Genomic DNA, 12,044 nt, shown 5'->3' with positions numbered 1-12,044 from the left:
AAAGGGTTGGGGCATGTATGTGGCCACATGAGAGCAGATCTCAAAATGTGTCCATGTCTCATCACCTCTGTCTTTTAGAAGCATTTCTGACTTGTAAATGATTACCTGACAATCTGGGTAACATTCTACAAGCAAATTCTACAAGAAAGGTTACTTCATTTCACTGAGCTGAAATTAAAACAGGATAACTTAAATAAAACACTTGCACTTTTAATTTAGATTTGCTCTTCAAGGGCTTGAACTTGATTATCGTCTCGGCCTAAATATCTGTTAGTGATAAAGTGCAGTGATTGTCACTTGTGATACACAGCAGCACAGCACACGGTGCACACAGTGAAATTTGTCCTCTTCATTTAACCCAACACCCTGAGTGAGCAGTGGGCGGCCATGACAGGCACCCGGGGAGCAGTGTGTGGGGACGGCGCTTTGCTCGGTGGCACCTCAGTGGGACCTCGGCGGATCGGGATTTACTCTTCAGTTATTATACCTCCTGAATGTGTCCGATGGCACCACTGGTCTGTCACCTCGGGATGAGTGGCACCGCTCGCGGCACGTACAGGCACTGCGAAACCTTCGGTTCTGCTCGTGTCTGCACGGAGAAAAGTCGAGGCGAGAACCTGAGTTGAAAAGAAGAGGCGAGGCTCTTTCGGTCGCTCGGCACTGTCGCCAGGGCAACTGCTGTCCGACCACTCCAGCAGGAACACACCGCGCCCCCCCATTTCTTTTAATAAGGTCATCTGTGATGTGAAATAAAACGGTTATAAAGTGCACTTGACGGGCGCGAGTGTGTTGGCGAGACTCGTAAAACGGCGTGCCTGGTGCCCATGGGGCTGCATGAACCTGCCCGAAGTATTCAGGCTTATTCCTCGATGTTGTGCTGTGTCCCGGTGGGACGGCAGCAGCCACGTGACTCGACGGCCCGGGGGTCTGCTGGGGGATTGTGAGGAGCATCGGCGTGATTAGAGCAGGGCGTGCTTCGCTTTTTTTTGCACCCGGCGGAACGCAGGCTTGTAAAATGCTCTTCAGGTACAGTCATGTCACCCTAACTGCTCGTTTCGTGATGATTGACAGCTGGTCTCTCCCCAGGTTGAACAGAAGCTTGCGTGTTTTTACTGCGAGCGCGCCACATACGCTGGTGTTGGTTGCATACATCATCGCACGTAGAGTGGCGTGCGCTTTAATGCAACTCTCAGAAATAGTACCGATATCTAATATATACAATATACCGCCATGTACTGCTTTTTCAGTGTAGGCTTCGTTAGGGAAATAACCAAAGTTGTTTAATGTGAACCCATTAACCCAAAGACCTCACAGTTGACCACACACACACAGACAAACAAACACACACTTCAAAAACATCACGGTAATTATCAACTGTACTGGTGTACCCTTTGCACTTTACCCATTTTACCCAATACTTAACCCCTTGCACATGTGTAGATCTCAATTGTACATTTGTAGATATTTATACATATATATTTTTTGCTGCTATTACGTATGTTTCTATCCACTTTCTGTTTCTTATCCACAAATGTTATTTCCCACTTGTGGGACTAATAAAGGTTGATCTTATATGATCTTAACTCTTTTGCACAAGTGTAGAGTCTCTACTGAACAGTATATTTGCACTTTATTGTTATGTAGAATAATGGTAATATTTAGCTAGAGACCGCTACTTTAAGTTGTTTTTTTTTTTTTTTTTTTTTTTCTTAGGTGCACAAAATGTTTGACTGCATCGCATTTAACGATGCAGTTTTTACAGGTTTTTTCCTCATTTTAAATTGCTGTCTTTATAAGCAGTATTGACTTGTAAATGATTACCTAACAATATGGGTAACGTAAAGTTCTTTATTTGAAGTAAATTCTACAAGAAAGGTAACTTAATGAAAATGTGTTTGGGCTTGAAGTGGTTCACTGAGCTGAAATTAAAACAAGATAAATTAAATAAATCTGAATTAAAAGTGCAATCGTTTTAAGGGCTTGAACTTGATTATCGTCTCGACCTGATGATCTGTCTGCTGCCGCCGAAAGGCAGCAGGGAGAGGAGAACGGCCCAGTACATTTACCCCTTCCTTGTACTTTTTAATAGTTTAATCTTTATCATATTACTCTGGCTGGCACGGTAAATGAGTGGTCAGGTGATTAGATTTTGTTTAGTGTGAAATATATATTTTTTTTCCTTTTTTTTTTTTTTTTTTTAAATATATGATTTACTTTTTAATGCGCGCAAGGCACGTTTTTTACAGTCGTGACCGATGTCTGCTTCGGTCATTTAAAAATCTGTACTTGTTGGGCTCAGATCTAACTGATTAAAGCTCTAATCTGTAACTACATCCACTCTGTCTATTTGATGGGTCCAGGCTAGAGCTGTACATCTTGGCCCTGGTCGTTTTTTCAAATGTTCATTTGGTTTGAAATTCTCGGCCACCGTCGTCAGGTGATTCGTTTTAATCATTGCAGGAGAGATACGGACATTCTCAGGTATCGTCTTTAACCCGCTCATTTCATTGTGCTCTAGTCTTCGTAGTGTGTGAAAATTAAGAGTTTTTGGAGAATTTTATTTTCTTTAGTCGCACCATTGAGAAATTAAAGCGCACTTTAGAGCCCTGAAATTATATTTGTAAAGATTGCATTTATAAAATCCCAATAAGACACCCTGGAGGTTGTCAAAACTTCGTATAATCCAAACGAAACCATACATTTTTGGGTCACATTTAAATTCATTAAGACGAGCACCGGCCATGGTCCTCTTTTTTTTGGCCAGGAAGTTGCCGAAAAACTACTACTGTACAAGAACTACTGTATTTTTTGTAGTGCTTTGTAGTTCTTGTAGTTCATGTACATGGGTAGGAGTTTGAGCTCGACCCACTGAGCTAGCTAACGTTCTGAAGGTAGCTAGCTAGCTATGTTGCTTCGTTTGTATCATTTAATCATTGTGTCTGTTTTAGAGGTTTTACTTTTGAAAATGATTGGCCAATTACATAAACAAAGTAGTCAAAATCTCGTTTTTTCCACGCTTGCAACACAATGTTGCTGGAGGTGAGAATTGTATTAGTTGCAAGGCGGTAGTGATTCATGTGCGGACCCTGTTCACCAGAGTAATAACGATTGAGGGTGTGTAAGTACATTTTAATGTGTACGACATCTGTTCTGCTTGGTAAGAGCTTGTAGAGCTTTGCCTCTACGCTTCACTTTTAACGTACGTATCTGAAACCCAATTAAGAAGATGGCGGGTTGTGTTCACTCTGCTAGCATCCGGTTTCTCCGTAGCAGCTTTTGGCCCTTTTGCCGTTCTTTCGTCCCCCTTCCTCAAGAGCCCCCGCCATCTTTCCCCGTCGCTCTCTGTGGTGACAGACGGCCCCCTCTGTTCGGTTTAGCACTTATTACACGCTCCGGAACACACCGACTCGGAGAGAGAGATTAAACGTGCACCGAGAGGCAGATTAAGAATAATCAGCGGGGAACGAGAGACTCATATCGCACAGTTATTAATGCACAGTGGTCATGTGATTGAGCTGCTAATCACATGGCGGGTGACGGCAGCTCGTTCGGCGTAAGTGCGCATGTGCTCTCTAGAGGCTTTGCCCTTTGAAACGATGGATTAAAAACGTAAAGTAAAAAGCCCACGATTTATCGTGCCGTGATGGTCATACTCGAGCGCGGCCGCTGCCACACCGTGTGATTCGGAGCGTTTAAAATGATGAACGCGTGAAATTACAGTAATGGTATGATTATATAGGCTTAGGATTGATGCGGTTTTCGTTACTGGGACAGTCCCCCCTGGAGACACTCAGGGTTAAGGTGGGTAGGTAGTGCGACCTTGCAGTCTTCTGGTTCAAGTGGCAAGTGGTACTACCATAGAGGTGGTAGTAGCCTAGTGGGTAACACACTAACCTATAAACCAGATGACCCAGGTTCAAACCCCACTTACTACCATTGTGTCCCTGAGCTAGAAACTTAACCCTGTCTCCAGGGGGGGACAGTCCCTGTAACTACTGATTGTAAGTCGCTCTGGATAAGGGCGTCTGGTAAATGCTGTAAATTTTAAATGCAAGTGTGTTACCCACTACGCTACTACCACACTGTTAAGAGTCATGTATGGAAACGCGACTAGATGTAGCTGGTTTTAGATGTTTGGTTTTTAACTTGCGTCTTGATAAGTTTCCTAAACCTAATCCTAATACCCAAACACACACACACACACACACACATAGAACACTGTGTGGGGATTCATTGCTCTGCAAATTGATAATATTGGATTAACAAGGTACCTTAGTTTTGCACTTTATCGCCCCCTTTATGTCTCCAACAGCTATTATCCAAAAATCAAAAAGCTCACGCGTCTCATTTAAATGTCTGCTAATTTTAATATATATATATTAATTGTTTCTTCATCATTGTATGATATTTCTTTTGACACATAATGCCAGTTTATTGGCCAGTAACTTGTGCACTTAATGCAGCAAAAGAGCCTTACAAGATGCAGATGTTTCTCACGGTTGGATTCAGGTTTTTCTGGACCTGAAAAGCCACCCTCGAGCGCGAGAGCGAGAACACGAGGAAGTGGGGTGGAGAAACGCGGCGAGAGAGAGAGAGAGAGCGAGCGTGCGTCCGTGATGCTGCAGTGACTAATCGCTTCCATTTGAGATGCACAGAGACACAGGACCCCTCTGGGGTCTGTGCTAGACGCCCCCCGCCTCATACAAATGCCCCCGTCAGGATGCCAGCAGCCTACAACACACACACACACACACACACACACACAAACACAGACACAGGCGTGAGGAGAAGTGCTGATGAAATTCGGCAAACGCTCGCGTTGTATACTAAAGGTCACCTCATGAATGGTAATGCTTTCATGTTCTGATTTAATTGACTACGAGGACCGTACCACTAGAGCAATTATTCTCTCTGTCCGTGTGCCTCGCCCGCTCGTTCTCTCTCAAGTGTTCTCGATGTTAATTATGCTGCACACTAATCACTAATTAACTCATAGAAGCGTCCCATGACATTCAGACCTCCCTACGGAATCTGTTCTGAACCTATGGATGCCGCAATAAAGCTAAAAATTTATTTTTATTTTTATTTTTTTTACTCCCCCTCCCCCTTCCCCCCTCTTGTTTGCTCAAGGATTTTAGCAGAGGATCACCATGACGACCGAGATGCAGGAGATTGCCATCACTGAGGACAAGCCGCTGCTTCCTGGTCAGCCCGATGGCATCAAGGTCAGAGGTCACCTGCGGTACACTCGCGCTCGGTTTGTTCATGCACGTCGAATTCCATACATTTCTTCCAAGGTGCGCGAATGCTACTTCCTGACCTGCTGGTGCATGCACCCTCACACTTACACACACACACACACATATATATACAGCGCTGCTCTGAAACAGCTCATCCCCGATTGAGCTGCTAGGCTGCCACCTGCTGTTGGAGTTCAGTACTGCAACCTCAGTGAAAGTGAAGTGATTGTCCTCGAATATTTTAATAGTCGCCCTTGGTGAGCAGTGGGCTGCCATGACAGCCGCCCGGTGAGCAGCATGTGGGGATGATACCTTGATCGAGGGGACCTCAGTCGCAACTTGCCGGTTCGGGTTTTGAACCGGCAACCTACATTTACATTTACAGCATTTATCAGACGCCCTTTTCTAGAGCGACTTACAATCAGTAGTTACAGGGACAGTCTCCCTCTCCCTGGAGCAATTTAGGGTTAAGTGTCTTGCTCAGGGACACAATGGTAGTAAGTGGGATTCGAACCCGGGTCTTCTGGTTCATAGGCGAGTGTGTTACCCACTTGGCTACTACCACCCGTCCACAACCTTCCACATTTATAGTCCTCGGGGGCTTTAGATGAACAGTAATTAGTATGTTAATGCAATAAGAGTAATTCAAATAACATGCAGTTATCTAGAAATCCTATAACGTTATATTGTTGGAATATTGAAGAGCAGGTGTGAATTTGTTAATGTGTCTGTCTGCAGGACGCAGAGATTGCCGCCCGAATACTGCTGGACCAAGGACAGGTGAGCATCTCTTTTACTGCTATTTATCTCACTCCTTCACTTTTCACAAAATAGGTCTGAAACCTGCCACGTCCCGGCGTAATACGCTATTGGTTAGCTACACTCCCGCACGCCCTCTCAGATCTGCGAACGAAACGAGACTAAAAATTCCCGCTTCACGGTCAAATCTGTTCTTCTTCGTTGTCCCTGGCTGGTGGAACAACTCCATTCGACAAGCCGAGACCACCACAACCTTTTAAGAAGCAGCTGAAAACACACTTGTTTAAAACGTATTTCAGGCGAGTCCAACACTTACACACACACGCACACACTCACACACAAAAACTCGTCTAGCACTCAACAATTCCCCAGCATGTTCTATTCCTGACAAGTTCGTTATAAAACTCACAATCTATAGAAACCGAATGAGAATTGCTGGTGTCTTCATCTTGTAAGTGGCTTTGGATAAAGTAAAGTTATAACCTCACGTACTGGCCAGTCAGGACGTTGCCACCCTGTGTCATCACTCTGCACAGTGGCTTCCTGAGGCTTCCGGACCTGTTGGACGGGTCTCAGATCACGTCCTTTATTCCCACCCCAAGCCACCTGGGCACGTGGTCTGAGTGAACGGATCTTTATTACATTCCTCTCTTCCTGTGCCGTGATGCAGGAGCACACCGTAGAGACGGCCCACGGAGTTCTGCACGTCACCGTGCACGGCACAGGAAACGCCCGCCGGCCCGCCATCCTCACCTTCCACGATGTGGGGCTGGAGAGTGAGTAGTCTCTTTATCTCAACACCTCGTCTCATTTACATAAAACGTACGTAAAAATTCATCCGTACGCCTGTAATTCAGCGGTGAGGTCAGAAAAATATCTGATCACCGCATCGTATCTATGCTCATGTTTACGGCTGATTTGAGGGCCGCGTTCAACTGTGCGCTGTGTTACCCGTTGGCGCAGGTAAAAGCTGCTTCTCGACTCTCTTCAAGTTCGAGGAGATGCAGGAGATCGTGAAGAACTTCACCGTGGTCCACATCGACGCCCTGGGGCAGGAGGACGGCGCGGCCGCCTACCCTGCAGGGTGAGCGGCCCTGTAATCGCCCGACTTTGGCCGGCCGCATTACGTCTGTAATCAGTGCGGCTGTTTCCGTAATAATTTATCATAATTTAAAGTGAGACTCTTGCATTGGAACTGGGTTCCTTTTTACGTGTATGCAGATATTCCATCATTAGCCGCCGTTTCCAGCTGCCAGAGGCAACTATTTTTATCAGTTTAATATGAATATAGTCAATTTGGTGCATAATGAACTGTTATAATGCTCCATAGTAGGTGTCGTTGGTGTAATTGTGTCGTTCTCAGTCACTTGATCCGGGTGCCTGTTTTGATCATTTAACCTAAGCCACCGGTCCAATTACAACGTTCTTATAAATGAATCTTTCATGAATGGAGTCAATAACATTGTTAAAAGAATGTTTTGTGTGTTTTTCAGCCTTATTGGTTATATGATATAAAGAATGAAACTGTTTATTTGAATGAATGGATAAAAAATTAAATATGTGGAACAATAATTGTTGGGAATGTTGGGAGCCTGTTTGATTTAGATTGCATAAAATAAAAAAAGTTGAATAACAGATTAATCACTCGTTGCCATGGTGACGTGGTTGCGGTGTTGTCACAGGTACCAGTACCCTTCCATGGACCAGCTGGCCGAGACGGTCCCCACAGTGCTGCAGTATTTCAAGTGAGCTTTTTTTTTAGTCACACACACACACACACACACACACACACACACACACTACTAACTAAGTACTAACCAGCTGCTCATTAGGGTTTACAGTCAATGTCAGTTGTCTGTTAGCATTTATCAGACGCCCTTATCCAGATCGACTTACAATCAGTAGTTACAGGGACAGTCCCCCCCTGGAGACACTCAGGGTTAAGTGTCTTGCTCAGGGACACAATGGTAGTAAGTGGGGTTTGAACCTGGGTCTTCTGGTTCACAGGCGCGTGTCTTACCCACTAGGCTACTACCACATTATCTGGTAATAAAAAAACGTTAAAAATTGCCCTCTGATCCAGCAAAGTCCTCATTGTTCAACGTTGAACATTTGCATGGAATATTGTTAACAAAAATGGGTTCTGACCAAACCACGTGTAGTGATAAAAACACGACACTAGATCAGCAGCGAACCCCTGGCACATGAGCGTTCGAATGAAGTTATTAACTCGCCACCGTTTCGGCCCTCCTCAGCTTCCGCACCATAATCGGAGTTGGCGTCGGAGCCGGAGCCTACATCCTCGCCAAGTTTGCGGTAAGGCCTCCCTCTCCGCTGTGTTGCTGTATGTGGATGCTGCTAAACTAATCTTTTTTTTTTTTTTTTTTTTTCTTCTCGATCCTTTATGTGTCAGATGTGTAACCCCGAGGCAGTGGAGGGGCTGGTCCTGATCAACATCGACGCTGAGGCCCGGGGCTGGATGGACTGGGCTGCGCACAAGGTTCATTTAGTTATCTGTAGTGTACTTATCTGTTCGTCTGTCTGTAGTTTCACACAAATTCTGAAACGTTGCCGTCCTGTTGCAGCTCACCACCCTGACGTCCTCAATCACAGAACAGATCCTGACCCACCTCTTCAGTCAGGTACGAGCTTTAAATCTTCGGCTGTGGGAATCTACGTTTGTGCAGTTCAACATGGTGGAAATAATAATAATAAAAACTACACAATATAATCAAACTGGTACGGCTGTTCTTATGCAATGAAGTGAAAGTGAAGTGATTGTCATTGTGAAACACTGCAGCGCAGCACACAGTGACATAACTAAATGTGTCCCCTGCATTTAACCATCACCCTTGGTGAGCAGTGGGCGGCCATGACAGCCGCCCGGGTAGCAGTGTGTGGGGACGGTGCTTTGCTCAGTGGTACCTTGGCGTATCGGGATTCGAACCGACAACCTTCTGATCAAGGGGCCGCTTCCTTAACTGCTAGGCCACCACTTTTTGTTAAAGTGAAGATATGATGAGCAGGAACTGATATTAAACAACTGTTTTTTTAATGAAATAATATTCAATATTTGCAAAGACATACACAACATACATAAAGGACTCACATTTGCGAAGAGAGAACCATTAAAAAATGCACTGCATGGTACCCGTGACGAGGTTTGTGTGTGTGTGTGTGTGCGTGTGTGTGCGTGTGTGCGTGTGTGCGTATTCGTTTGCAGGAGGAGATGTCAGCGGGCACAGAGCTTCTGCAGTCACACAGAGAGCGCATCTCCAAAGCTTCCCACCTTCCCAACATGGAGCTGTTCTGGAAGAGCTACAACAAGTAAGCGCACCGAGCAACACCCACACCGACACCCACACGGGCCGAGAGTGGTGACACGCTAACGCACCGACGCTTTTAACCCCTCCAGCCGCCGGGACCTGAACATCGACCGCAGCAACACCTTCAAGTAAGCGCCCGTCCCGCCCACGCAGGATCCGTTCCCGCGCCCTTCCGCCGTGCTGAACCCCGCCTTCTCTCCCTCTCCTCGCAGATGCCCCGTGATGCTGGTGGTCGGCGACCAGGCGCCGCACGAAGACGCCGCTGTGGGTTCCGCTCCGAACCGAACATGCTGTTCGATGTGACCCTTTACTCAGGTTTTTTCCGTTCGTCCACTAGGTGGAGTGCAACAGCAAACTGGACCCAACAACAACTTCATTCCTGAAGGTAAAATGAAGATTTCAGGAAATTGGCCGTGCGGAATTTTTAAAAAGTAAAAGGTAATAAAGTTCTGTGACGTATGAGAAGCTGAATTTGGTCTTACGGAAGGATGTAGAGTGATTTTCTTTTATAAATGTAATCAATTTGGGGGAAAAATAACCCCCACAACTCCAGCCTCTGTTGGCAGTCGGCATCGTGCAGATGAATGAACATTTGTTCGCCTTTTCAGATGGCCGATGCCGGGGGTATGCCGCAGCTCACCCAGGTAACAGCAGCCGCCTGAGACCTTTTCGACACCCACAACCTTCTAGATCGAGTTAAAATTTTTTTTTTTTTTTTTTTTAAATGTTCCTGCAGCCCAGCAAGTTGACCGAGGCGTTTAAGTACTTCATCCAGGGCATGGGCTACAGTAAGTTCACCTCTGCTTTGCATTTAAACATTTAAACCTCTGTTAAAGCGACAGTGTGCTAAAAAGGTCCTGTTTTTGAAAGCTGCGCATCATATACTGTAAAGCAAGATGTACCAATGTGATGTTAGATGTTCCCCCTCCCTCCGTTTTTCTTTTCCAGTGGCGTCGTCCTGCATGACCCGCCTGTCGCGCTCCCGCACCACCTCGCTCTCGTCCTCGTACTCCATGGAGGGCTCGCGGTCGCGCTCGCGCACCCTCTCCCAGAGCTCCCAGGGCGGGCAGATGCCCCCCAGCCCCTCCCACACCATGGAGGTGTCCTGCTGAAGAACGGGCGCGTGCGGCAGGGAGGGAGGGGTCAGGGTCGCCTGGGGAGGAAGAGGGGTCGTTTTCATTCGTCAGTGCACCAAACCGAGCCACACCCCCACCCCATTCTACACCTTAACAGCCTAGGGACAGGGTCGCACCATGCAATAACATCTAATACCATCATTTCACCCTGGTAGCGAGGAGGAGGAGAAATTAAAAACTGGGTCAAAGTAGGATCACAAAGGGACGTTGAGGAGAAGTAGGAGGAGGTAGCAGTTTGTTTCTCTCTTCCATTTCCAGCCTAACATTAGAGCCCTTTAACCTCTGGAGAGTGACTGGGGCCTAGAGAGACCCAAATGTAGTGTTACACAATAGTAATAAACGATAATTATAATTATTATAGTATTATTAATAGCAGCGGTATTAATGATCAATAAGGTAACAGTAAAATGTTCCTCTTAACTACATGTTGACTTTTTAAAGCGTATACAATTACTAGAAGAAGAGAAATTCTAGTGTATCTAAATACTTAATGTGTGTTTTATCAATTTTTTTTTCATGAAATCTTATGTTTTTTTTTTTTTTCTCTTTATTATTTCTTTCCTGAAGAGGGCGGAGTACAATACCTTCTGTTTGGTGGTCATGTGACCCTTGTAGGGTGTCATGGCAGTGACCTTGAGTCGGACGCTCTGTCCCTTTCGTGATATTGCAGGAAAAAGAAAAAAAGAAAAAAAAATACGTACGTCTTCCATTCGCCCCATTTGTAATTACTGAAATTCTTTTCCCAGGGTTCGGGGGTATCAGGGTACTGGGTTTCCCTCTGTTTTAATGCGCTGCATGTTCGACCTTTACTTTTTCCTGCCACTGTTTCCCGAGGCAGAAGTTTTAGTGTTTTTTTTTCCTTTCCTTTTTTTAAAGGGGTGTAGGTGGCGAGTGAAGGGGTTTTGCGGGATCGTTTTGCTCCTTGATACTCTTAAACAAAGGCCAGTTGCGCACAGCCAAGTGCTTCCACTGTTGCTGCAGTTCCACACCCAGCCAGCAGGGGTCAGTCCGAGCTCCCGAGAGCCCGACTGCTGCGAGAATTCAACCAAACCCCTACCTCTCCTGACAGACCAATTTAGTCTGCTTTTGTTTGCTTGACTGGTTAAGAACACGTGGGGTGTTTTGGTCGAGTTTGGTAGCTTTGGTTGAGTAATGAGGGGAGCTGGGGAGCCCGGCGCAGTGCGGAAGTCGATTAGTAGTGTCTAAGGTTTGTGACTACTCTGAACCCGAGTGTTGTCCTGTACATAGAGCTTGAAATAAAGTGTGTGTCGTGTGGGTGGGTGTGAGTGTAATTGTACGTAATCTGTGTATAGGTGCTCTTTTACCCTCTTAGCACAAATATAGTTCTATATCGGTATATTCTGGGGGTTCAATATTAGGACGAGAACTCGTATTACTTACTTCGCATGGAACAAAATAAAAGCAGAAATGTCATCCTCTTGTCTCAACATCACTACATGCCCACAGTGACCAGCCCCTACACTGCCAATATGGTACAGCCACCTAGGAACCATTTTACCGGAACACACCGATGATCGATATCATGATGCCAACATTAGCATGGCTCTAGGGTACCATAGCAA

At 45.7% G+C, this 12,044-nt stretch overlaps 1 protein-coding gene across 1 annotated transcript in view; it reads left to right on the top strand.

The window, feature by feature from the left end:
• The window catches only part of ndrg2 (NDRG family member 2), an 18,619-nt gene extending 8,182 nt beyond the window's left edge, over nucleotides 1-10,437 (top strand). The window contains exons 2-16 of the mRNA XM_028985888.1: nucleotides 5,131-5,225; nucleotides 5,979-6,020; nucleotides 6,670-6,775; nucleotides 6,963-7,083; nucleotides 7,682-7,744; nucleotides 8,255-8,315; nucleotides 8,413-8,499; nucleotides 8,585-8,641; nucleotides 9,223-9,326; nucleotides 9,415-9,453; nucleotides 9,538-9,589; nucleotides 9,663-9,710; nucleotides 9,934-9,969; nucleotides 10,062-10,113; nucleotides 10,274-10,437. Of these exons, the coding sequence (XP_028841721.1) occupies nucleotides 5,151-5,225; nucleotides 5,979-6,020; nucleotides 6,670-6,775; nucleotides 6,963-7,083; nucleotides 7,682-7,744; nucleotides 8,255-8,315; nucleotides 8,413-8,499; nucleotides 8,585-8,641; nucleotides 9,223-9,326; nucleotides 9,415-9,453; nucleotides 9,538-9,589; nucleotides 9,663-9,710; nucleotides 9,934-9,969; nucleotides 10,062-10,113; nucleotides 10,274-10,437 (1,107 nt within the window). The 5' untranslated portion in view covers nucleotides 5,131-5,150. The remainder of the gene's footprint in view (nucleotides 1-5,130; nucleotides 5,226-5,978; nucleotides 6,021-6,669; nucleotides 6,776-6,962; nucleotides 7,084-7,681; nucleotides 7,745-8,254; nucleotides 8,316-8,412; nucleotides 8,500-8,584; nucleotides 8,642-9,222; nucleotides 9,327-9,414; nucleotides 9,454-9,537; nucleotides 9,590-9,662; nucleotides 9,711-9,933; nucleotides 9,970-10,061; nucleotides 10,114-10,273) is intronic.
• Nucleotides 10,438-12,044: the final 1,607 nt, after the last annotated feature.

This window comes from Denticeps clupeoides, chromosome 1, assembly GCF_900700375.1.
Source record: "Denticeps clupeoides chromosome 1, fDenClu1.1, whole genome shotgun sequence".
Lineage (NCBI taxonomy): Eukaryota > Metazoa > Chordata > Actinopteri > Clupeiformes > Denticipitidae > Denticeps > Denticeps clupeoides.
Note: the sequence above shows the minus strand (reverse complement) of the source record. Positions and strands in the feature narration are given on the sequence as shown.